The sequence below is a fragment of the Camponotus vicinus genome, unplaced genomic scaffold (assembly GCF_025532165.1).
Source record: "Camponotus vicinus isolate PSW18456_S1 unplaced genomic scaffold, iyCamVici1.0 SCAF_1, whole genome shotgun sequence".
In the NCBI taxonomy this organism is placed as follows: Eukaryota; Metazoa; Arthropoda; class Insecta; order Hymenoptera; family Formicidae; genus Camponotus; species Camponotus vicinus.
Window position 1 is genome coordinate 29738124 of NW_028141945.1, and position 27628 is coordinate 29765751.

The 27628-nt window shown below is 33.0% G+C and overlaps 1 protein-coding gene and 1 long non-coding RNA gene across 7 annotated transcripts in view; one reads left to right on the forward strand and one right to left on the reverse strand.

Annotated features, from left to right (window-relative positions):
• Nucleotides 1-27628, reverse strand: part of Trc (Serine/threonine-protein kinase tricornered) — a 136643-nt gene that overhangs the window by 5667 nt on the left and 103348 nt on the right. For all 6 annotated transcript variants that reach the window (XM_083106832.1, XM_083106749.1, XM_083106698.1 and 3 more), the window contains 8 exons: nucleotides 5044-5120; nucleotides 2729-2962; nucleotides 1754-1961; nucleotides 1555-1672; nucleotides 1085-1224; nucleotides 795-995; nucleotides 323-475; nucleotides 65-223 (listed from right to left, as the gene is read on the reverse strand). In XM_083106832.1, the coding sequence (XP_082962958.1) occupies nucleotides 65-223; nucleotides 323-475; nucleotides 795-995; nucleotides 1085-1224; nucleotides 1555-1672; nucleotides 1754-1961; nucleotides 2729-2962; nucleotides 5044-5120 (1290 nt within the window). The remainder of the gene's footprint in view (nucleotides 1-64; nucleotides 224-322; nucleotides 476-794; nucleotides 996-1084; nucleotides 1225-1554; nucleotides 1673-1753; nucleotides 1962-2728; nucleotides 2963-5043; nucleotides 5121-27628) is intronic.
• LOC145974931 (uncharacterized) lies at nucleotides 5766-6585 on the forward strand. The gene is made up of 3 exons (XR_014439855.1): nucleotides 5766-5878; nucleotides 5959-6212; nucleotides 6310-6585. It is a non-coding gene; the product is annotated as an uncharacterized LOC145974931 (long non-coding RNA).

Sequence of the window (27628 nt, forward strand, 5' to 3'; positions counted from 1 at the left end):
GGTGTGTCATTCTCTACGAGTATTGAAGGTAATGACGTGACGTTACGGGCAAAGATGCACATACGTATTTCCAGTTTCACGTCTGGAAACTCGTCGAAGTTGGACGTGTCGTCGATGGATCGCACCTCGACCGGTATGGCGGCCGGTCTTTCCCTGATGTGCTCCCAATCAACACCACGGAAGAAAGGTGCCAATTTGAGCTCCTCAATGCCTCGTTGCGCCCCTAAAGAATAATCACAATGAAGAGATTAGTTTTATAAGAAGACCTATCGCTGCGTGGGAGGAATTTTAATAATTCCAAGATGAAAATCCAGTAATTTACCTAATCTTCTGTCGGCTTCGCAGCAAAATCTGATAATGGTGTCTTTAGCTTCTTCACTAATGGGAACTTCCGGCGGGAATACGAGCGTTTCTCGCCAGTTCATTACTTTTCTATACGTCTCCTGTGGATTTTCGCTACAGAACGGCGGATAGCCTGAAAAAATTGCGTTATCAGAATGGATACAGATTAGTTTTTCAACATTCGGAACTTTTATTACGGTTTGTTCTTTACAATTATCTTACACTCGACATAACGTTACAATTATTAATTATCAATATTACATTATAATCATTATTACAATGCAATTTATATGAAGTGTAATATTTAATTTTACATACTAATATTTAGTTTAACAACAAAATTTTCACATATTAATTAATATAGATAAATTAACATGCCGATTATTTTTCTCAATAATTCACTAGTCGTAGTAAAATGCACTTAAAAACGGAAAATACCAAAGACATCATACCTATAAGCATCTCGTACATAATAACTCCCAGGGACCAACAGTCGCAAGCCGGTCCATAACCTGTTTGCAGGAATACTTCCGGTGCGATGTAATCTGGAGTGCCGACCGTACTATAAGCCAGCGCTCTCCTGTTTCTTTTCCAACTCTCGGCTCTTCTTTTGCTGTCCATCGCACCGCCGCTTCCACTCCCACATGATGTCACTGCGAAACACAGGCGAGGTATCAGTTAAATCAGCATCATTGATGCTACGTAAATATCTCCGTTTGACGCGACCAACGATGCAACTTACTGAAATCGGAAGGTTTCGCTTGACTCAGGTCCCGATAGAAATCAGTTCTGTGCGACTTCTTCAGACCCGTGCACAGCCCAAAATCAGAGAGTTTTATATGGCCCCGTGCATCCAGCAACAGGTTGTCTGGCTTGATGTCTCTGTAAAGTATAGTTAAATTAATATAAATGATTTCTTCAATTTACGTAAAAGTATTAGACATGCTTAAACAAAATATAAACAAAGTATGCTTAAATAAACAAAAATAAAATTATGATTACAATAAAAATATATTTTAAAAATGTTTGTAATGCACTTTAATAAAATATTACAAATAAATGTTGAAGAATAATAATCAGACTTTAAAAATCTACGACAGTTATATTTGTGTAAAACAGTTTTGAAAGATTAAATCAACAATTCATAAGCGATTTTATTTAATCTCATAAAATTATTTTCTAACAGTTGCAGCAGATTTTCAACGGACGTACCTATGAATAAAACCTAATTTGTGTATGGAATCGATCGCTAACGCCGTTTCGGAAATATAAAATTGCGTGCACTCCTCGGAAAGCGTATCCTTCTTCATGAGCAGCGTCATCATATCACCTGTAATTCATCTCAGTTTAAATATCCGCTCAAGGGTAACACCTTTGCTTTCATCGTCGACGATTAATAATAATGACTTACCGCCGGGCAGAAACTCCATTATCAGATAGAGATTTATAGGATCCTGGAAACTGTAGTACATTTTTACGACCCACTGATGATCCGCTTCCACGAGAACATCTCTCTCCGCTCTGACGTGCGCGACTTGCTCCTTCTCAAGCATATCCGCTTTCCGGAGGATCTTCATCGCGTACACGTGTCCCGTGTCCTTCTTTTGAACGAGTCTCACCTGTTTATTTCGCAAAGGAGAGCGTTTCAAGTGAAAATTCCGACAAGATTCCTGTCGCGAACGATTAAAAGCATTCTCTAATTTCAGATCTTTGTGTGAAAGGGATTCCACTTGCTTCGCGAAGCGAGGAGAAGTACTACTTTTCTTGAGAAATAATGAGATAATTTCGCTCTCTCGTGGACGTGATCACTGCTTGTGAGAAGCTTCGTATTTCCGTTATTATTGTAATTCTTCTAACTACAAGCGAAGCTCAATCTTCGTCTCTAATGTACTCAAAATGTCATGTAAATTGCGAGTAATTTATGTATATATACACGCGTACGATAAATATATTATTTATACGATGAATATATAATTTAAGATGTCATTTAAATCATCAGAAAGTATCAATGAATATCGCAAACTGCAATGTATGAAAGACATATCTAACTTATACTTGGAAAATAATAGAATTAAATTCAAATTCTTCTCATCTTTTCAAATTACTTAAAAGTACGAACTGTGAATAAATTAAATTACTTACAATTAAATAAATTAAATTACTTAAAATTAATTACATAATAAATTACATTAATTTACATTAATTACATTAATTATACGCACGATATTACATCTATCAGATTTCATCCCTGTTTCCTCGCAGAGAAATTTTGCTTTGAAATTGCTCATATCTCAAACTGTAGCCAATTTGGCAATTAAACTAATACTGGACTTCCCGAAATTCGCTCGGTCATTAGCATCGTTATGCATCATCGATCCTTCTTTACCTCGCCAAAGGCACCTCTACCGATGACTTTGAGTGGCTCGAAATCCTCGACGCCGAGCCTGGACCGCTTGAGTCGAAGGAACTCAGTCTCTTTCTGGGCATGCTGCAGCCTCTTTTCCTGCTTCTGCTGCTCCGAAAGGCCCTCATCCTTGAGGGACTCCTCGAGCTTCGCCAGCCTCTGCTTCCGCTCGATATGTTGCGCTATCAGATTGCTGTAATAGTTCTCCAACGTTACCTGCAAAAGACAAAATGCAATATATTTACATGCAATGCTCCGATTATCATTGTATCAAACGCATGATATCATCATCATTTTCCTCCTCCTCCTCCTCTCGTCACGAGAACTCGACGTAACGCGATCGATAACGTTTTATCTTGTGCAACAAAACCACTTCCGCTGGCCACATGCGACTGCCTCACAGCTGGTGCGATTATTACGCTTTCCGAGATCAAGTTTGCATTCACCATCGCGAAACACTTCGGTGCCAATGTTATTTTTCGTCAGAAGCCATAGAGAATAAAATTTGCAAAAAATTTCAAATTTTCTGGAGTATGTCATTCTTGAATTTTTCCAAATTAAAATAATCAATTGTCAATTAAAAATCTTATTTTAATTAAATTTTTAGCTCCGTTCATTAATGTAAATATCTAATATTGTAATTCAAATTAAAATTCAGAAAGAGCGAAATAAAATGAAGACAAAAGAAAAAGGAGAAAAATATTTTATTATATTTCTTATATTATCTTTAAAATAATATTTATAATGATGTTTGCGATATGCGGACACTTTAATGATTATTGTTGATTAAATGAGATATTATTTGAATTCTACATCATCGGAGCAGCAAACTTCAGAAGCATTTTTCTCAAATGTTTCTAATTCTCTGACTTTTTCCGGAAACTTTTACCAACTTTCTCCGTATCGTGTAATACGCTAATATCTGATAAGAAATTGCTTTCTGTGATAGTCAATGCTTATTATCAACAAAGTTATCGTCTTCGGCAATAATTAATAAATGTTGCAATTGTTGAGCAATCGATGAGTAACAACGGGAAGAGTTGGGCAATTTTTAGTAATTTTTCCCAGAAAAACGTAAACAGTTATTAACTGCCAAGTATTTCAGATTAAAGCGGAAAATTTCGCAATTCGGCAGACAACATGTGATTCATCACAAACATTAACTCGCGAAATGTAATCAATATTACATTTTGTTTTTTTTTTCTAATTAAATTCGCAAGAAAACTTCAACCAATACAATATAAATTTTTCTACGGCAACACTAAAACATCTACAAATTCAGATATAAATATTATTAAGAAAAATAATGTTTTTAAATATAAATTTATATTTTACAAAGTATCAAGGTATTTTTACGAGACTTGCGAAAATATCATCATGAATAGAAGCTACTGTATATTATTTATTTATTTTAATTTTATTTATAACCATATACTAAACAAGTGAAATCGCGAATTCATCATGTTATTAATCATAATCCTGAATGGTAATCCTGATGGATTAAATTTAATTATGTGGATATACAAAACATTGCAATATTTATCTTGTTGAAAAACGGCGACCATTAATTAGCAACATAGCTCGTCGATATTGCCTCTACATACGACGGTTGGATTGTCCTGATGTTGACCTACATTTCTCTTGCTTATATAAACGTACCTAGATATTCTCAAGGTTCTTCGCAGAGTAGTGACGATTAAGAACTCGAATATTAAATTATATTGCAATAATCCTTTTAATAACCGATTGTCTTTTAACGACATATGACTTCAAATTAGAATTAAATTATTAAGATTCAAAAATTCTGCTATATAAATAGCAGAAAAATAGTAGAAAATGTATCAATTTATTAAAGCGTCAAGAATATATATGTACAGTGTTTGCACGAAGGCGTGAAAATTAGTAAGAAAGTTTAATCGGCTTACGTCGACCTCCTTCATCGAAAATTTAAGATACACAGGTATGTTTACAGTATTATTTATTGTAAAAATATTCTTTATATATAATTAAAAATTAAAAGAATCTAAATAAGGTTTTATTTTTCGCTTAATCTCAAATAAAAAAATAATCAACCTTTATAAGTTATTAAATGTCAAATATTTTATTTAATCAAATTATTTTTACAGAATAATATCTGCAAAATTAATCAACGCCATATTGTTGTAATCATGTCAATTTTTCTATAATACTTTATATCTTTAGAATCATCTATCGCGAAATGGATTGATGAGCGGTGATATATAGAGCAGAACAGCTATTTAATGAAATAATCAAGTTGAAATTAAATTCAAACTCACCTTGGCCTTGGTCGCCTTGTCCAACGTGTGGCCACTAAATCGGATCGTGCTCTCGGTGGCCGCCATCTCCAGCACCCCTGAAACAAACAAGAAAAGAAGGTCATTGCATGTTTGTAAATTTCAAGAATTAACATCTTTGAATCTTAACGCAATCTTCTATATATATTGTCAATAAAATATCGAGCGAAAGCGATAGGAGGTGAATAACATCTTTGTTGCTAAGTAACCTGACAACTCGTTGAACGAAATATCGAGCTAGATGATATCAGTTATTTCCGTACTAATTATAAATAGTCCTGTCAAAATGACTGTATATATTCAAACTATTTCATATATTTATTTTTCCATTTATAGAAAAGAGAAGATAGAAAGATAAAATATTCGTTACATTTTTTAATAAAAGTAGACATTTAATTTAACGAATTTAGCTCAGGGGTTTTATATTCTAGTAATATAAATATACGTACGAACTGTAATACATTTAAAATTTTATATTTAAAGTTCTCAGAGAAAAAGCGAATTCATCTCAACATCTCTATAATTTTGAATTATATATTTCTATTTTCTCTTTTTATATTATATTTTATATGTATTAATGTATTTTATGTCTCTGTAAGTATTTTAACAGATGCAATTATAACAAGTTTTCTAATCATTCTTGGTTATAGATTTATCATAATAGTGCTTTTATAAATTAATTTCTTTTTATATAAATTCCGAATATTCAGAAAAAATTCAGCAAAATTGAAAATTCGTTATCAGCGTTATTTGGAAAATTTATGGCGGACGCATCTAAGATAATCTATATTCATCTTCTATATTCGCGCTTGGAAAAGTAAACTTTAGACAAAAGATTTATCGTGTACTGCGCGCTTTACATGGTACGACTGCGTATGAACATTACTACTTTTTCAGAGAAAAGAAAAACCGATGAAGAATTACACATCCATGAATGATGACGGAACATTATGAATACGCATAGTGAGCAAATTGCCCTGAGGCGATTATAGGCTTGGATCGCGCGTTTGTATTCGAATGTCGACATGTGGAAAAAAGCCAGAACGTCATATAATTGTGAAGGGATTTTAAAAAATTCCACTCCTTTGCAACGCGGACAACACTATTTTTTGCTATGACAAAATATAATAAATTTGTGACGTCAACATTCGGTATGACCGAATTAACTGATATATTTGGAATAATTATCGGATAGAGCTTTTTATGAGAGAATATATACATTAATAACTTTTTAATTTTGAAACTTAGCTTTGTGAAGAATCAATAAAAATCTAGAACGAATTAAAGAGAGTCGATTTATATCTGACTATTCTTAACTACCCCAAAATCTACCTCAAAAATCAATCAGCATTTCATACAAACACGTCATATTCACATTTATCTTATATATAAGACAAGTTACAAAATTATACTACACAAAAAGTATGATATAAAAATAATTCTATTAATATTTAATATTTATGTCATTATTAATGTATAAGAAATTGAATAAAAAATTGGAATTTCATGAAAATAAACAAGATACTCTCGTATTATACTTTCTATTCTTTTTCATTGGGAAACCTACTATTGAATACTTCAAGTGAATACACCCTTTTCATTAACAGAAAAGTAAAGAGAGTTAATGGAATATATTTCCTTGTGATTCAATCTCGTATATCGCGACATTGTTTCTACACTAGCTCGCTTTCCTTTGACACTTGAGTGCAATTCAGAATTAAGTGACTCATGACAGGTGCTCAAAATGACCTAATTACGATTTAATGCTCGACAGAACAGGTTTGTCGCAATTCAAAGGGATCTTTTGTTAATTGCGCGTTTCATAATGTTATATAATAAGCAGGGATCTGCTTATAACTTCATGTTAAATTTTTAAGTTAATGACGCCAACCGTGAAGAGCTTTACAACAGATGTTAATTCACAATTGTGTTGCGCGAGGCTATTATCCTAACTCGTTATCTTCGCAGTTTTGTGGCTGTAAATAATTAAAATATGTATGTAGTTATATTTAGAACAATCGCTTTTAGAGTGAATAAAAGAGGTGTAATATTACTAATAATGTAGCTATAATAATCGCATTACATTATACATGCGTGATGTTTTATCTTCATAAAATATTTTCTTAATTCTTATTAATTATTAGAAATCTTAATCAAATTATATAATCTCTGAATTCTGCTTCCGCATTTTTTAAAGAAGAGAGAAGTAAAGATCAGTTTTAAAAAATAATAATGAATAAAATGTAGCTAAAAAAGAGCGCACAATAAAATTATACAATAAGAAATAAATGCGTGAACAAATCACGTTATATATAAATAATAGATATTTATATAAAAGCCTGCGGCAGAGCTGCATGAATTCTTGATGCTGTACAAAGTGAGTCCTTGCTGGATACATTTAAAGCAACAACGGAAGTGTCATTACGTTATCAGTCGAATTGATGGAGCGACAAATCTCTCGTCCGGCGTAAAAGAATGACATATCTCATAAGCACATGCCAAGTATGTTTACCATAACGTAAACGATGGTTCTTCGCGAGGGACACTTATTTCGAGGACATCGCGTGGTGTCATCGAATGAATCATTATTACGCAATCACGCATAACACGCGCACATACATGTACGTTGCAGATACTACAAATACATAAATGAGTTACAAGGAGATCCGTTTTGTTAAATAATATCGTATGTTTCTTTTGCGTAAGCACGACAATATTTTACGCTTCCGTAAATGTGCTTTGACGCATTTGCCAAAAAATTTGATTCGTATAAATATTCATGAGACTAGACAAATACTGAACTTTTTAAAAACACCCCGTACCTTGGCTGTCTTTTTTTTATAATAAGAGAAACTCCGTGTGTTTCGTGCATGAGCTTGATTGATTTAATGGCTATAACACACAAACTTTGTTAGTTTAACGACAAAGTACACTAATTTGCGTTAATTTGCCGTGTACCTATTTGTTTCGGGACTCTTGGTTCAATAGGATCAGTGATACTTAGCAAGCATATTGATCCCACAAACGTTATCGCGAAATAATTGCTAATTAATACACATAGTTCTACGTACGAGAAGATTATATAGTCGATATGCAACTAAAACGTGATGTAATATCATTACTATTTGTGTAATATATTACGCGTGTAAATAAAAATATATCAAGAAAACCTTATCTAAAATTATCTTTGAGGTTTTTAAATTCAAAGAGATCCTTAAAAAATCGAGATAAATCAACAGAAAAGTTAATAAGAAATTGTCACATTTCGGCATTAATATATAATTTCATCTGCAATGCAGTAGAGAAAGATTCAATGGCCCGAGGTGCAACCTGGTGGACCCAGATACGAGAGTTTCCCCTTGCGGTTTACTTTATGAGCGTTGATTAGACGCGTTCGTGTCAGGAATATCGCGCTATCATAACTATACTAGACGTTAATTATCTCGGACATCGTATTAATTATATCGTTCCGTGATACATGCCCGGGAAACAATGCGTTCAACTAAAAGCGGATGTTTGTTTCCCGGTTAATTCGACGCGTTCCATTTCTGACTTTTATACCAAAAAATGAGTCTAGAACAACCGTTGTCGCTTTAACGAGAAACTTTTGGAAGATAGTTATATGATGTATATATTATATATTCAAAATGTGTTTGATGGATTGATTAATATCACATACGTGGACGTATGACATTTGTCCTTCTACCATCCAGAGTGATATTGATTGCTCCGGTTTCGCAGACACTTTTATATATCGACAAATTCAAAAAGAACGTTCGTGTGACAGCCAAATTGAAAATACTTCATTTACTTATATTTTAATTTATTAACATTGCTATTATATTTTTTCTCGATGTTTTTCAAATTTCATATATATTTTAAATATAAGATATAAAAATACAAAATATTTGCGAAACAATGAAGTTTAATATTAAAATTAATTGTTTAGTAATATTAATATTAAAATTAATTAATAGTTTAGTAATATTAATATTAAATTTTATAAATTTTTATGTGATTTAGAAAATTGTTAGAATATACAACGATCTTCATTTTTATCATATTTCTCTATTTTTATCTATTTTTATCTACTGTTATCGATAACGAATCTGAAATAAAATTGGTCAGTAATTAAATTTTTTGATATATACATTTATACATGCGAGTGATATAAATGATGGCACGCGTTTAACTGAATTAAAAATAGCATAAGATCCTTGCGTTTCACTCAATGACTTCACGTGAAAGATCTGCGGATCTGTTGGAAGTCAACAGGTTCTTACGTACAAATTTTATATACGTTTTCAAGAAGGCTCCTTGCGTCTGTCGTACGTGGGCGTAATTCGTTTTAAGTGATGGGATAAATGTCTATTAATTGCCATCACGCGAGTAACATGAGTTATAGAACGTGTAAACAAACTCGCTGACGCGAAGCACACATGTGCATAGTGTGGACTGTGTACACATCGTCTTCATATGTTATCATGTATCGAGAATTAATCAAGATTGCGCGATCTTAGTTGCTATAAACTATTGCAGAATTATTTATTCTATTGGTACCCTAGAAATATCGACGAATTATTAAAGACCAAATGTCGAATAATATACGAAAATATTCGACAGCGAGGAAGAAACGTTATCGAACGATAAAAGCAAGTTATAAAGGCACGTATGTTCCGCATTATCATGTAAACTATAATACGCTTATTCATTTCCAATCCGTCATGAGTCAATAAGTGCAAAAGTTTTTATATCAATATCGAGGATATCGAATGTGTCTCGTTACAGATTTAAATTTTATCGAGGGATTTCATTAATTTTATTTTTTCACAACAAATATATATTAAGGAACTTAATTATAAAATTACTTCAAAATTAAAAGATTTCATTAATTATGTCTGCAAAGATTGAAAATTTTAATCAAATGAAAAAGTTGTAATAAATCATTAAATTTCTATAAAAAAAGACTGAATTTGAAATATTAGAAAATATTATTTTGTAATACATATTCTTCTCTTTATTATTATTATAGAATTAATAATCATTCAAAATAATTTATTTTAAAAATATCCTAACTTCTCTGATATTATCTGATGTATTCAAATCTATTTTGGAAGGAGATATTTTTTCGCTCTCTTCGTAAAGACTCTGTATACCGAATAATGAATGTGTATAATAAAGATGTATGCGGAATGCGCAAATTCTTTTAGCAGGATATGACGGAGCGCTCCGTTATCGAAACAGAGTAAACCGAGACGTCACGTCACAATAATTTCAGGGAGGCAGCGGGTCACGTTTCAGGAGAGAAAGAATCATATGTGCGCCTCCAAAGTAGAACGTAGGAACCGTAAAGCGAGTCTCCAGTCCTTAAATGGCAACGAAGCGTGGGTGAATCACAGGGACAACAGCATTTGACTGCAGTCACATGCAACAATGCCGCACATTTACGCCGCGATGTTTAGCCTTGATGCTCATTAAATAACGGCGACAGACACAGTCCGCGCGCCGCCGATATTTATGCGGACACGAGGCGTTTTGCATGCACCGGGTTTTTTTTTTGTCGCCGACTCATACAAATAATCGCCGTAAAACGTCGACGTCAGCGCGCGATTAAAGCTGCCCGTGCAGCTGTGCACTCAGAAAATAACACTCCGTCGATAGTGGTAGTTTTCCTTCACAAAACGTAATGCGGTGGCGTTATTTTGAAACACGTGTTTAAACGTCGATTAAACGATAATTGTCGCGTCGACGCAAATCGCGAAACTTTTGCAATTTTATTTCGTAACGATAAAATGATTTTATCCCCCCCTCCACCCGTCCAATCTCCAATTTTCTCGATCCCGCGCAATTTTACAGATTCGCGTGACAATTCTGATGGTGTAACGCACCGTTAAAATTTCGCTATTTCCATCTCGCAATTTTCGGACCGAGACTTCCGTGACATTTGCCGATTCGTTTGGCACGCAACAATGTATTATAACGCAATCCATCCTGATTACATTACGAATTACATTAAAGCCACAGCCCCAGAAGCTACGTCTATTTGCTCCGTTTATTGCGTGCGTGGGCGAAAAGGGACATCATCAGGAAGTCGTGATAAGAATGGGACGAGGAAAGAAAACGTCAAAGTTCATCATCTTCGTAAAGTATATCGTTAAATAAAAATGAATGCACGTGTAGATAAGCGCTCTCTTGCTCGAAACGAATGAATAAAGCAAAGAATTTTACGCGGAACACTGGTCCACGTCATTCTTTTTTAACTTTGGAAGATAAAAGGATTCAAGTCGAACAAAAGTGGCGTGAAAGTTTAAAATCGCTTCCTTTAGAATCCACGTATAATAGTTCTTTTACGGAGACATAACATATGAAATGGCTAATCTATTATTCGTTTGAATAACATTCCGCAGCTCTACCTTGTATAAAAGCGGTCGTGAAGATGTCAAATATATCTGTATCTCTTGCATCTATTTCCTCGGTGCTCTTAATAATTCGATATCAATTTACCGAACGTCGTACATTCTATTCAACTTCATTTATGATCAGACACAATATTGTTCCCGCACTGAGAAAAAAATCTGGTTGCATTAATTAGAATTCTGGTAGATTCAACCAGTATGTCTGTTGGAAAATGGACGAACCAGAATTCTTGTAGGAATTACCAGATGAATATGATTAATTTCTTCCTGTTAAATTTACCAAATTTTCTCGTTAATAATACTAAACTCACCAGCACCAAGTCGTCTAAAATTTTTTCCATCTAATCTCAAAAGTCTGTTTAATATTCTGAATTCCAACAAGATTATTGGATAAATTCAATCCAGATTATTGAATAAATTATTTTAAATTCAGTTTGTTCGAAATTAAACTGATAAACAGTGATGCAAGAAGAGGATGCAGCTCAAACACACACAATCAGAGAGCTAGCGTCCTCTTTCTGGCACTACTGCTCGTAAGAGAAAAAAAATATACTTTGGATTTAATGTTAATACTAGTTCTTTATATACATTTCATGGCAAATATTAAATACGAGTTAAGTTAAGAGTGGCTCGCCGCCTAGTGGCAAGCAAAGAAATTAATGTAACAAGAAATTTTATAGATCCAACCAGAAAATACTAACCAAATCCTTACAGTAAAATCTATTAAACGTTCTAGTTATAAAAAATCGAGTCTTATCATGATAACTAGAAATTCTTGTTTGATTTAACCAAAATGCCTTCAATCATATACGTCTTGTTGGTACAATCAAACGATTTTTCTCAGTGCGGAATTTGCTTAAGGGTAAGTTTCGACCCACATTTCGTTAATCGCCGGTTCACTGTGCAACGTGACGATTCTCACGCGGTGGTGATTTCTCCTTCGTGATAAAGAGAAAGATAAAAAGAAAAGGGAGAGAGGGGAAGAGAGAAAGAAAGATACGGAAAATCGATTTTATGGTGCAAAAAGACGATCTCTCGCATATCGCGTGCGCATTATGCACACGATCAACCTACTTGCTCGGAGCGAGGATAACCGTAAATAACGGTCACAACATTTCTTGCCGGATCGGTCGGACAAATCGGCGGATGCACGAGAGGCGAAGAGGATCACGGATCCCTTGCTTGTCTCTCGTCTATTTTCAGCGGAGTGACATTCAAGAACATCGGAATAACAGAACTATATAAAGAGAAATAAGGATGAGTGCGGTTTAGTCGAGAATCAATCAGTCGGACATAGATGTATATCTAAAGCATTTTAAATTTACAATAAAAATAAATTATGTATATATGAAATATTCTTATATCAAAAAAGAAGTATTAAAAGAATTAATTATTTAAAATATTATTCAAAAATTAATTATTTAAATTAAAATAAATTATTCAAAAGTTTATGATACATAAAATAAATGCATCTTTCTAATTTTTAAGATTTAAAATCTTTAATAATAATAATTGATGAATTTCCTGTGAGAAACAAGATTCAACAGAAGAACTTAAACGACCAAAAAAATAAATTGAAAAAGTGTATATGCGTGTGTGATAGAAAAAAAATGAAAAAAGGAAGTAATTATACCACAAATGAATAGATCTATTTTTGAAAAGAGAAGAAACGAAAACTCTTAAAAAGCAGATAAAATGAAGCAAAGACGGTTTACGACATTAAAAAACTTCAATATTTCAAAGCCAATACATAAAATTCTTGGATTATTGATTGGCCACTTAAAATTTCACATCGTTTGTGTTTTAACAATTTTCTATAAGTGCATTCACACTGAAATATTTTCGTGTCGCTGATGTAACGCGGTTAGTTTGACATGTTGTAACACGATTATCGAACAAATAATACCAAGGCCGGTAGAAATCGCCACCGTGTACATATATATGCACACATACACGCAAAAGTACTAGCTTTCTCTCTATTGGTTAACACCGGAGCAGGGCTTCTCTGCGACATCCGTTACATAATACACGATCGCACTGGTGTTAAGTTCCGCAGACAGATGCAAACGTAACGACTGGAAAAAAAAATAGTAGAGTGCAAGAGATATTTAATTAACTAGTGTACATTAACAAAATGGAAAAAGCTGTTTACTTCCTGATGTATGCGTAGATATGCTTTCCACTTCCTGATGAGATGAATATGTACGATTATACGTGAATATATATGATTACATACGATGTTATTTAGATTCAATTCACAAAGTTAAAGAACTGCTATCTGTACGTCACTAATTAGATGCAGAATATCTCGTGTATGTCGAATAAATGCGAGAAAAAATATGTAATTAAAATACAATGTAATTTTTTCTGCACTAGGGAAATTGTTCCCTCATTCAATGTATTTGTAAAGTTCCATCGGAAAACTGTTACATGTTATTTCATGTTGTTTCATTGCGGTAATTGCTACAACAATGCGAGTAAAATTATGACTGTGGAAAATTGTGTTGGATTATTTTAGTTAGTGAAAATAATTCGCATGTTTATCTTTCCAAGGAACGCTTCCAATCCATTGTTTTCGAATAACAGTATTCCCTGATGGATAGATGTAAAAATAGATTGCGTGGATTCATCGATAAATGATTTAGCTCGATTAATTACCTTCCGAGAACTCTATCAATTTATATTGAGAATTGTAATCGATCTGAAGAAATCGTAGAGCTGCAACTGTAAAAATAGTAAACACTTCCGTTTTATAGAATAATGCTGAAGATACGGCATTTATTTTTATATTTCGAGCATAGAATAGAAATTAATTTAATTTTATATATTCAGATTTATATACATATTTAATACAATCTATTTAATTACTCGAACATTTTATAGAAAAGAATTTTATTCATAAAACAATTAACATTTCAGTCTACGTTAAATTTGCTTTTATGGAAAATAATTTCGTTATATGCGGCTGACATGTATATAAAGCATTGTTAAATTAATTTTTACTATTTTACTAGTTTCCATTTTTCTCTTTCAGTTCTGCTATTTGATGTGCATTCCTTTTTTTAAATATGTAAAAATTATTTATCAATATTTTATTCTTATTAAGCTCAAGTATTTATAATTATGTTAGAATCGTAATTAAAATAATATGTTCAACGCAGATTTAATATCGATAATATATTATTATTATTCGCCAATAATTCAATGACGTGCAATGTTGCATTTCTCTCGTTATTCTAGAATTAATACCGCGGATTGTATCTCATCAGATCTGCTTCGAAAACGCCGAATTCTTCGGTAACGGAGAAACTTTGGTTATTACGCGAATAAATTGAGTGCAGGTTTGCGAGCGTCTCACTAGGCAGGCTAGCGAGGAACACTTCGAGTTGAGTTGAAGTTTAATTTGCCGAGTATACGAACGCGAATCTTTAACGAGAGCCGAGAGTACGCGGAAGAGTGCGACATGATGGCGCGACTACCACCATCCATCTCGGCTCGAGGAACAATGGATAACACGAGGAGAAGAAAGAGAAGGAACGGAAAAAAAGGGAGAGAGAGCATGGGGCAGACAAGGAGCATTGATGCGTGTCCCGCCTCTTTACTCTCTTTTCTCATTTCCTATTTCTTTTCCCTTTTTTATGACTCCATCTTAACCCTGCCGTTCTCGGTTAGACCTCTCGTCACGAAATGTCGGTACTCCATAAAAACCGCCGTGGGAATCATACGATTACGATGGAAAATTCTTCGCGAGAGATCTCGCTTAAATCATCGAAATTGCCGTTTCTTCCGTGCAATCGACGAAAATAATCGCAAGCTTGATCTACATCATTTTTTTCATAGGAGCGTTTAATAAAAAGTAGAGGGAAGAATTAATTTTTCTTTTATAGAATAAATTTTTTATAAGGAAATTTTGTGAAACCTTAAGAAATGCAAGACTTCTTTCTTAAGCTGCAAGATATCTAAAATTTGTCCAAATTATAAAGCATATATTACATTCAAAAAAAGAGTATATAAAATCTCAATGTTAATATAATAACAAAATTATCTATAAATAGATATTTATTTTCCATAAAATTAAGATTTGTATTTAAATATATTTAATCTATTTTTATAAATTATAACAATAAAATTTTTATAAATTATAACAATAAATTTTAACAATAAATTATAACAATAATTTTTATAAATTATAATAAAAATATTTTAAATATTTTTTATTAATATAATTATATATACTTTTTATATAATTATCATCAAAAAAGAAAAAGGTATTTATCGAGGTATATTTCATGAGATTCTTATTAAATTACGTTGTTCACAACACAATGCTTTTTGTCAGTACTGTGGTCATTTGTCTATCATATTATAGACACTACTAGTAGACACTAGGAAGAATAATACAATTCGAGTTCCACTGAGGATACTCTGCACACACTCGAGAAACAACAAGATTATTTCTCCTCGGCCATTCATGAAGATAGAATATACTCGATAACGTGACAATGACTTAATCAATAGTCGCAATCAAATTCCGCCATCGAGATGAGAAATACGCTTCGTACTTTGAAGAAGCACGTGCAAGAATACATGAGAGCATCAGATTATTAAAAGATTAATTCTACTACTAAATAAAATTATTATTTCTACGGCGAATCTGCTTTAAATATCAACCACGATTCCTAAATTTTTGCACATTATTAGTTTTAATTTACATAAAAATCGCATTTAATATTAATGAAACGAAGATGTCTCTCTCTCTCCCTCTCAAAGTACTGATAGTGTTAATTCCAAAAATTGCGCTACTTTTGAATAAACGTATACACTATTTCGTAGAGACGATCACCGAAATATACCGCATGTTACAGGCTTTAGTTTATTTTATTTGCAGCCAACGGGAGAAGCCGGCTTAATTAGTTCGCAGGCACGTGAGTCTATGTTTATCACGACTCTCGGCGAGCATTTAGACTGCGTAGTACTATTTGTATAAGCTGCAGTAAAATGTTCAATAGTTTTCTTCTAGCAGAATGTCTGGCTTTATATATTGAACAGCGCGAATATCGTTAAATATCTCTTTCCATGAGCAAATATATAGTTATCCCAATTTAATTGGAAATTTTCACTTGTTTAATCGAACCGTATTGCATAAGAAAAAGGCAGAAAAAAATTATTTCTAAAAATAAAATATCTGTTCCAAAGTAACAGATTTTTATCCAAATGGAAATTACACGAATTCAAAATTGATTACATTATTAAATTAAATAATCATGTTTACAAAATTAGAAGATAATGCAAATCTGGACATGCGACATCTCATTGATAAATCGAAGCTGAAAAGAAAATTGAAAAAAAAATGAAATGGCTAGGCATATTATTGCTGGCACGATTATTGTGAGAAAAGCCAGGTACTATTTTCGCCTTTTAATGCGTGCATACGAATTCCGCGGCAGTCTATTTCCGTGGAACATTTCACATTCCATCGCAGAAGCGGATAATAGCCGGCGACATCGATACCTGCAATTGAGGTGAGAGAAGAACAAAAATGCGGGGAGAACGAAAGGAAAAAAGAAAGAGAGAAGAATATAGTGATACAAAAAAAAAGAATAAAGAGACTAGATCGCGTCAGATCGCGAGCATCGATAAATATCGTTCGTGCTTTCCCTTTGAGCAGACAAAAAAAGCGCTCACGTGCGAAATACTAGGTGTACATAGTAAAAACATCCCTTCCGCTACGTTGTGCACAAATAGTGTCGATCAAACTGCGATGAAATGAAAACTGACCATAAAGAAACGCGTTGCCGTGTTCTTCCGGATCGCTTACACGCACATGGAAATAAACAAGATAGGTGAATGGATTAGATATAAGTAATTTAATTTGAAAGCGGAAAATGTGAAACTAATCTTGTTAAACATCGATACACCGCGTCGGGGAAATGGATTCACGGTGTAAGCGATAATATTATTAGAATTGAGCTGATTGTGCTAACGGAATCAAGGAAGTTCAGTGAAATAGAGAAATCTAATTTGTGATTAGAGAGAAAAGTCAAACAATTATTGCATAATTCATGAAGAAGTATTTAATTGTAAATAGATATATCGCGCACAAATGTGCGTTTTTTAATTAAGTCAAAATAATAAAAAAAGACTGTACATTTCTACAATAATTGTTCATCGAATCAATTTCATCGGCTTCGTGTTTTCCTACAAATTATTTAATAGCAGAAAACACTGTGCGCGATTTAATATATTTCGTGATGTACAATGTAACTATATTAATTATGATAATTAGTTGTTTAATAACTCGCGAGCGTTGCGTTTGCCACGTGAGCCCAACGCACACACACACACACACACACACATGTGTAGCTACACGCGTGGTTATACTTGATGAACGTAGCCACGTGCGAGGCAACCGGTAATTGGATCTAGTCTACTATCGACCGGTGGAGCATGCGAAAATAGACACTGGCCGACGACGACGATGCTAATCGTGAATACATCCGACGATGATGAAAGAAGCCGAGGATAGCGTCACGACCGCTTCGTATTAACTGTTAGATACTAATTAATTAAATTAAAGCTTATTAAATTAGCGTGTACATTGCAGAAAGCGTGATATACAAAAGTACACTTTCTCAACGAGATTAACTAAAAATTTGCTATGTTACATAAGGTTACATAGCTAAAGGTATTTGAGCGAGAGAGAAAAATGTGTTTTCATGAAATTAAATTTTTAGAAGCACCGAATATTTTTCCCCAATCATACATTCCATAATTTTGACGTAAAATTTGCTAATAACACAGATTTTTACGTGGAAATTTTTTTTTAATTAAATATTTCGGCGATAAAATCTCTTACAATTAGATTTAAAGAACCAATATGAAAAGTTTGTCGACTGTTTATTTTATGCGCAACTAACAGCTTAATTTTGCAGAAAAAGGAACAAAGAAAAATAGCGAGTAATGAATAGATAATGTAGAAAGACTCGGAGTCGGAAATTAGCCAGAGCTAAATACGGCATCAGATGTGGGTATGAATATTAATCACCGGATGCTGCGCTAAGTCGTATCGATCGAAGCAAATGTATTTCTGTCGTCGGCCATTTAATTTCAGTCGGCGAAATTTGTTTGTCGCATTCGCGACGCCATCTTAATTAATATCGCAGACAGCAACGCACGGTATGTCGAGTGCAGAAAGTTGGAGCCCGACCAATCTCTCTCGCTGTCACGAGAGAAGAAGCAGCGTAGCCGGTACATTCATAGCCCGGATACTACACGCTAAGCGTACCGGAAGTATATCGTTCACAATTATGTTCATTGTGAACGGTAGATGCACCTTGAATGCAACGCAGATACGCGGATGACGACTCATTGAACTTCGACGAGAAATCGTGTGAAAGTGAAACCTCGGTTTGATCACGTTCCAACGACTCGTATAAGAGACAGTATGAATAGATGCGGAAAAAGGGGAAGGAGGAATAGGGGGAGGGGGAGGAATAGGCAGACGGCAATAAATGCAAATGTTCGAATCACCGAGGAGAGAGGGAAGGAAGATCTGCATCGAATTACAGCGGTGGAAATAGATAGACACGCGTCGCAACCTCGAAAATCTTATTTTGCACCTTTTGCGCTGTATTTTCAGCAGCGCGTTTTATGTTATGCGTGAGCATGTGATATCGACTTCTTCGCGTGTGCGCGAGGGAAACTTATTAATATCAAAACGGGAAGCTGAAATCATTCGACATTAACGGCTTGAGAAATTCAAGCAACATAAAATTCTAGAACTGATAGAAGATATATCACTTGATAGAAAAAGTAATTAATAAACATATAATTCTCTTTTTTCCCACACTGAGAAAAAAATCTGGTTGCATCAATTAGAATTCTGGTAGATTCAACCAGTATGTCTGTTGGAAAATGGACGAACCAGAATTCTTGTAGGAATTACCAGATGAATATGATTAATTTCTTCCTGTTAAATTTACCAAATTTTTTCGTTAATAATACTAAACTCACCAAGTCGTCTAAAATTTCTTCCGTCTAATTTCAAAAGTCTGTTTAATATTCTGAATTCCAACAAAATTATTGGATAAATTCAATCCAGATTATTGAAGAAATTATTTTAAATTCAGTTTGTTAGAAATTAAACTGATAAACAGTGATGCAAGAAGAGAATGCAGCTCAAACACACACAATCAGAGAGCTAGCGTCCTCTTTCTGGCACTACTGCTCGTAAGAGAAAAAAAAATATACTTTGGATTTAATGTTAATACTAGTTCTTTATATACATTTCATGGCAAATATTGAATAACGAGTTAAGTTAAGAGTGGCTCGCCGCCTAGAGGCAAGCAAAGAAGCTAATGTAACAAGAAATTTTATAGATTCAACCAGAAAATACTAACCAAATCCTTATAGTAAAATCTATTAAACGTTCTAGTTATAAAAAATCGAGTCTTATCATGATAACTAGAAATTCTTGTTTGATTTAACCAAAATGCCTTCAATCATATACGTCTTGTTGGTACAATCAAAACGATTTTTCTTAGTGCATAAGATTAAAAAATACAATATCCAAAAATTTCAAAAAGAGAAAGAGAGAGAGAGAATAAAAAGAGTTGTATAACAAATTAAAATTTCTCAAAATTATAAATTGCAAAGATAAGATCAAATCATATTTCACATAAATATCTTTACATTGATTATAAGATACTTTAATTTCATACTGAAAAAAATCAAACAAAAATCATGAAATTCGAACGAAATAATGTTTGAGGTTCGCCGACACAAAGATGTTTCTACGATTATATCTGATTTTACGTCATCGTGAGCGTGCCACATTATCCTAGCCGACGTACACATATGTAGCGACAAGGTCTTATCCAACCGGCTGAGAAAAGGTGATGGACATCGAGATACATCGCAAGACAACGATGCGGCCGTAATTGCACGTAGAGATATTACTGATGTACTATATCTCGATGCCAGGAACAACGTAATGGCGGTGAGCGCGATAGTGTCCCTATGATTAATGCCCGCCTGAATTAGAAACGAGCGCGCGCGCGCGAGTCTCGTTTCGACATCGAAGCCACCCCACGTAACGCAAAGACGCATCTCCGCGCGATCGCGGATGATCGGAGCAGGTTTTGACAAGGAAATGATTTATGGTTACAAATATAAAAAAAGCAACGTGGAAGCGCGAGAGACGCAAAACGAAGAGAGATAGATATCTGTTTCTTGCTCGACGAAGACGAGCTATAATTGAATATAATAACATGTGTGTAACGGAAATCTATAAATAAACAGTATAAAACATAAAAAAGATATAAAAATATAAAAAAAGATATTAAAAAAATCGCTCGTTGGAAATTTATAATTTTAGAATAAGCGAAATTATCTGTCAATTAATTTTATATAACCATCTGTCAATATTAATTATAATTAATAAAATTATAATTTAATATAATTTCAATCTACGTCAGTTTATATATATATATATATATATATATATATATATATATATATATATATCTTAATGTATTTAATATTAAAAATAAAAATTGCAGGAAAATTGTAAAAGAGAGAGAAAAAATTAATTGAAATTTTTCTCGAAAAATTTTTTACTTAAAATTTCGTTAAGAAGAAGCGCGACTCCTGTGGATCGTGCATCTGTATCTATGTAGATAACTTATTTCTAGCATGCATTATTCACATAGCACCTTATTTGAAAGTTAAAGTATCAACTAGAATTTCAAATAAAAATTCAATTTTGACACAGTAAACTTTAAAATGATAATCGAATTGTTCATACGCACTTCTGCAACATAATACAAAAATTAAATAATTAATAAAATAAAAAAAAATCAATTTTATATCTTCCGTCATTACAGAACGAATGAAATAACGACTCGAACATCGAAAATTAGATCTATTCTCACGTTAAATAACGCTCCGATGCGTTTCTCATTGTTCTCAGACAATAGAAAAGCTAATGACAAATTCGACTGACGGTGCAATCGCACACGGGTGCATTTAAGTAAGCACAAATCTATTTTTATGCATTTTTTGCTTAGCGTCGCGCAGCTAGTTTATTTTGCAGCATGCGTTGGAAGACGAGACGGGAGTGTAATAAATTTATGAATGAAAAGATATTTTTAATCCACCGCCGTTGTAACGATTTTCTACGAGGATAACCCGTAAAGCCGTGGGGAGAGATACACTTGAGAAGGCTTCTCGGGTTTTCTATTTTATTGCTGCGATATCGATGCCATCTTATATAAGTAAACATAAATCAAACGTGAGAAAAAAATGCCCTACATAATATGCTCTGCTGAAATTATATCTCTCAATTTATAAGCAAAATATACTTGTGTAACATTTAATTTTTTTAAAATTATATTTAACATTATAAACACACATGATCATCAAATTAATGAAATCTGAAGAAAGAATTAAAGTTGTAAATATTTATTCGGTTTTTCCTGCGCTCCATTATCTATTAAAAAAATCCAATCAAGTATTAAACCATTTACTTAATTTTGTAATGCTCTTCGTAAATTGCACTCTATACTCTTATCGTTATCTTCTATGTAGGGGTCTTCGTCATAATGGATGAAGCGATATTAAATAAGCCTTCCAGCACGGAAATGCTGTCGGTCTACTGATTGAAAATTTATTTCGCGGAATTTTAGCAATCATGTCGCGCGATCTCACGGTGACGTATAATAAATCCTTTCTTACGTAAGAAATCCGCAAGTGAATATTACAGTATATCGATCATACGATGCAGCGCACCTGCGTTGCACTTCGCGACGATGGCAACAGCATGATTCACCACCCACAACTGTAGGCGTCATGCCATTATCTTTATCGGCGCGTTTTACGTGAGATTATACTTGTTCGATGGCTGAGTAAACAACGATACGATGTCGCAAGTGCGTTAGCCTCAGGAGAGGCACATATTTAGCGTCTTAACCGTAGGTTAAATAACGTAAATACCGAGCTTAATCGACCGATTGACTCAATCTAAAATTATATTCGAGTGCGATTAGCATTCTTTATTACGTGATATTAAATCATCGCATGCGGATATAAATTGTTAATTGCACTTAGCGGTTATTTACGAGATTGGTGCAATTGTCAGCTTAAAAGAGATTACTTCGCACGTAACATCAATATCCTATAAAAAGGTATCAGAAGATAGAAACTTTCTTTGACATAATCGATGTCTATTTCTCCATCAATAAAGATTAATCTCACTTTTAACTACTGAAAGTTATAGGTAGGTTTCGAGAAGATAATCAACTAATAGAAATTTATATTGGTCTTTCAATGTTAAATATAATGTACTTTACTGAAGATGTTTTAGCCAACTGGCTGTTACAAGCACAATATTTAATACAGGAGATTGTAAAACTGTGATAGGAGAAGGATCGGTTTCAGATTGCTGCGAGAGATGAGATTTCTTCCGAAGAATAAAAATTATGGACCGATTTCATTAATCTCCCTTAAATTCTCATTAACGAGGGTTGAATTCGATTTTTAGTGGCTCGTTAAAACGGCTTCAACAATCGTCAGTAGACGTTGATGAAACGGCCGTTATCTGCTTGAGGAAACTTGATGAATTTGGTCATAAGTCTTGCACTCGAATCTGTGAGATATCAAAAGGTATTATTTACTTCAAATTTCGTTGACTATGAAAAGTGAATTAAAACAAAATTAATTAACAAAATTATAAGTGAATATTAGTGGATTAATAAAATTATTATTCCATACAAAATGTCCTAAAACTCGACCTTTCTATAGTTTCTAATTATACCTATACATTGAATTTTTTATGAATTTTTTAATTAAAAGCTATTTAAAACTTTATGAGAAACTAAATTTTAAGAATGACGGAAAAATATTTTTAATTTCATGTAGTTTATATTGTTTATTTCATATTAATATTAATAAATTTTTATATTTATTACATATTTAATTAATTTTCTATTTGTTTCAAATCGCAATATGAATATTTTTACGACTGTAATATAAAAAGAAAAAATGAAAAAATTCTTGTAAATAAAAGGAAAAAATTCTCGATTAAACATTCGAGATAATTGATGCTAACAAAACTCTCTCTGCAGCCTTAATAATATATATTTGAAGTTCTATACTTTCGAAAAAATTTTTAATACTATTTAATCTTCTCGTAATTTATGTGATTATATAATATTTGACGTTAGAAATCACTCGACTTTCCTTTTGAGATGCAAACAAAATGTTCAATGGGCCAACTAATTACGCGAGAGGCTACAGCGAGATAAATCTCTGTCTCTAAATCGTCGGAAGTTGAGAATAGCGCGATCTGTCTGAATAAGAGCTTTGCCTCCATTTGTTCAGCAGTTCTTCGATCATCTTGTCAAATAGAATGAAAAAAATGGTACGCGCGAATCGAGTCTTTTTTTTTTAATCGCATCTCTTTCTGATCTATTATTTCTCTCCCATTCGCCCCATTTCTCCATTTTATCAATCTCATTCAGTTCGCGAATAAAAGTCGCTAAATGAATGCTACATCGCTCCGCACAACGAATTTTCCAGTTACTGGCGCAGCAAAGATACAGTAACGCAATTTTGCGGGCATCGTTACGCAGCGATGAGGAGCAATAAAAAACCGGGACATAAACCGATAGAGCAATAAAGGATAACAATAGATATAAAGGACGTACGTCGCGAGCATCGCGATATAATACAATACACCTTGCAACGAATATATGGGTTAATTAATGCCTATTGTTTAAATATCTCCGAGCTAACGCGAAGCAGTGATGCACTTAATTCGCATCCGTCACGTTCGTTACGCTGTTAATATTACGCGCTGCGATTAGTGCTATTATCTCATTTTATTATCACCGACATTACGATCCGCGATTATAATTAATAGACGGTTTCGCTGGTAACGAGGCGGATGCTCTTGCGAGGCTACTCTAATGCATTTAATTTCTCTCCTCTCTCTCTCTCTCTCTCTCTCTCTCTCTCTCTCTCTCTCTCTCTCTCTCATGAGACACTAATTTGAGGACATTAATTAACTTTTCGTCCCCTACGTCGATAATGGAGTTCGCGTTGTTTGTTCGGATGGAACATTCTTCTTGTTTTTACTTGCGCGACCAATCCCCAGTTTTCACTTTCCCCTTAACTTAACCGATTGAGGAGGAGAGGAGGGAAAGGCAGACGGCCATTATAATGGACGTTTATCGTTAAAAGCGATTTCCATTAACTGCAGCTCCAAGTACCAACCGACCGAAGCGGTCGACCCGCTGGGAAAAGTGGACGTCTATTGAAAACTTTTCGCTCTCACATGTTTTTGTGCAAATCTCGTCGATCGTACCAATGAAAGTGCTAGAGGTATGCATGTAGGGCATGTAGAGGTATGCCTTTGATGTAGTTTCTTTCGGTACTGCAGAAAAAGATTGATAAAACGATAGCAAGTACGCATAAATAACCGTAATAATAGACACCGTAAATGTCACTTCTCCCCCATGCTTTTAAAGAAAACACGACATATCGCGGCTGATATGAGCGCGGAAGAAATATTTGATAAGAAAGTATACGCACTCTCTTCGATACAAGATATCCTCGCAAAATTTTACTCTGAAAAATGTGTTTTGAATTTAAATATTCATTACTCGATTTTATTTTGTAGAAACAAATTTTAATGACGTGTTGTTTGAGAAATATAAAATTACATTTCGTTTAATAAAAAATTGATAGTAATCGTAATCGATTGTAGTTTTTTAAATTTTATGTGCTATGTTGGATATTTTAATTACCTGAGTCATGTATATGTATTAATAATTTATAGTATAATTTATTTAATATTCAATATGTGCTACTTTACATACGTCATTTGAAAAATTTGTTGCACATTTTTATTCAGGATATATGTTAATTATTTTATCTTATGCTTCTTGTTTGAAATTCGTAAACAGAGAATAAAATATGAAAAGTAAAAATAATAATAGATAATAAAATTAAAAATAATGCTTATAATCAATACTTTACATTGTAAATATTCAGCAATAATGTTAGTTTATTAAATTTTATAAAATTAGCAATAGAAAATGAATATGATTTTTATGTGTTCAATATTCATAATTATAATCATTATATGATATGACGTAATATGATCATCTTTATCTCTATTGCAAGCTATCATTTATTATTATTAAATGTAATTAATTTATTTTATTCCATAATTTTAATATTTTACATATAATAATGCAATTGAAATAACTCTGCAAACTGCAATTTGTTTTCCTGTGAAATATCACAATAAAATAATAAAATAATAAAGCACATTCGCAAGTTTTACTTTAAATTTATGTCGGAGAAATATTCGCATTGCAAGAGTACCAAATTCAGTCCGGATGTGACGTAAAGTGGAATAAAAGTCGCCCTACGTAACGGTATGTATACCCGTCGGATTACTTTTCTTTGATAAGAAAGTCGAAGGTCACGATCGATCTTCGAGCCCTGTCGGATCGACTCGACGTGGAATAGGTCTTGGCATTCGGTCTTGTTTGATTTTCTCACGGATCGCAGGATCCGCGTTCAAGATCCACGAGAGAGGGCAAAGGTAGAGAGCGCGAAATGGAAAATACAAGGTAAAGGCGAATTTGCACGGTTCACTTTTGATGATGATCTTGAATGAAACGTTCAAAGCGGATGAAAGATAAATGAATGTTTTCACAAAAATAATCTCATCGGCGTTAAAAGAACTCAAAATATACTTTCGTTTTCACACTTTCGATAAACATTCACCATGGTTCCGGATATAATATGTAAATAATGTGTCATTCTCAGAAAAATTACATGAACGTAGTAATTAAACTTTTAAGGATAATATGAAATAATCTATATATAATGTTAAATTATTTTATAATGTAGTCCAAGATCTTATATATATGTATATATCGGACCAAACTTTAATGACTTTCTGTAATAATTTTTATGAGTAAATTTTCTTTTTAAAAGTTTCATAAAAAGGCTCTAAAAACTTTTTAATAACTAAAACATAGATTTAAATAAAAATCAAATATAAAATTAAATAAAAATGAAAAGTTTAATTTCTCATTTACATATATATATTTTTTCGTATTTTTATTTCTCTTCTTTTTATTTAATAACATTTTTATTTTTATAATAAATATATACACGCGAAAATTTATTTATTTAAAAAATCAACTAAAATTAACAAATTTGGCAGATTCATTCACGACAATAATTGTGAGTAAACCGTATAAATTCGCTTTAAGAGTTTATGAGAAAAATGCTCTCACTTGCTTGGTGGTCTCTTCGTGAGCGATTCCGACATGGCTCATCCTTTGGAGATGTAAATACATCAGTACATGATATTCTCTGGAGAAAGATTTTACGACTGGCATCTTACTTAAATAACTACCTCCAAACAGGGAGAATGCGCTTGTGCGGTCTCCACTTAAGCAAAACACGTTCTATCTTGCAAAAAATGCATTACGAAGTTTCGAACAATTGCATACAAGTTAAGTAAAAAGAAGTGAAACTAGAATTAAATTTAGAGATTTTTTTTCTATTATAAATATCAATCAAAATTTAATGATTTACTTAGCAATTATTTAATATAATAGCTAAATAAAAATTAAGAAATATAAACTTTTATAAATCATCTATTGAAAATATGATAAATTAAAAAAAAAATAAAAAGTAATATTTAATTTACTCTGGATATAATTTAATTAAAAATTTTTCTTTAAACATTTTTCAAATCCATATTTCTCTTTTCGAGCAAAACTTTTGCGAAATGCTTTAATTATAGGCAAACAAATAATGTTGCACACCATTATTTACAAATGTATTAAATTAGACGATAGGAACATTCTAGTGTTTTCTCCGAAGCTTGATAACTAACTGATTGTTTCCATATCAGACGAGCTTGATATGTTGTGTCAGACGAACGATCGTATACATGGCGTTTTCAGTTGGCGTTTTCAGTTGGCTCAGCGAGATGCTATCGATCTCCCATGTTAACCAATGCCATTGAATAATTAATTTCTACAATAGTCCGACGACTCGATTGCATCCGTTGAATCAAATTTTAAATTAAATTACGGGAATTATCATGTTGCATATAAAACGTA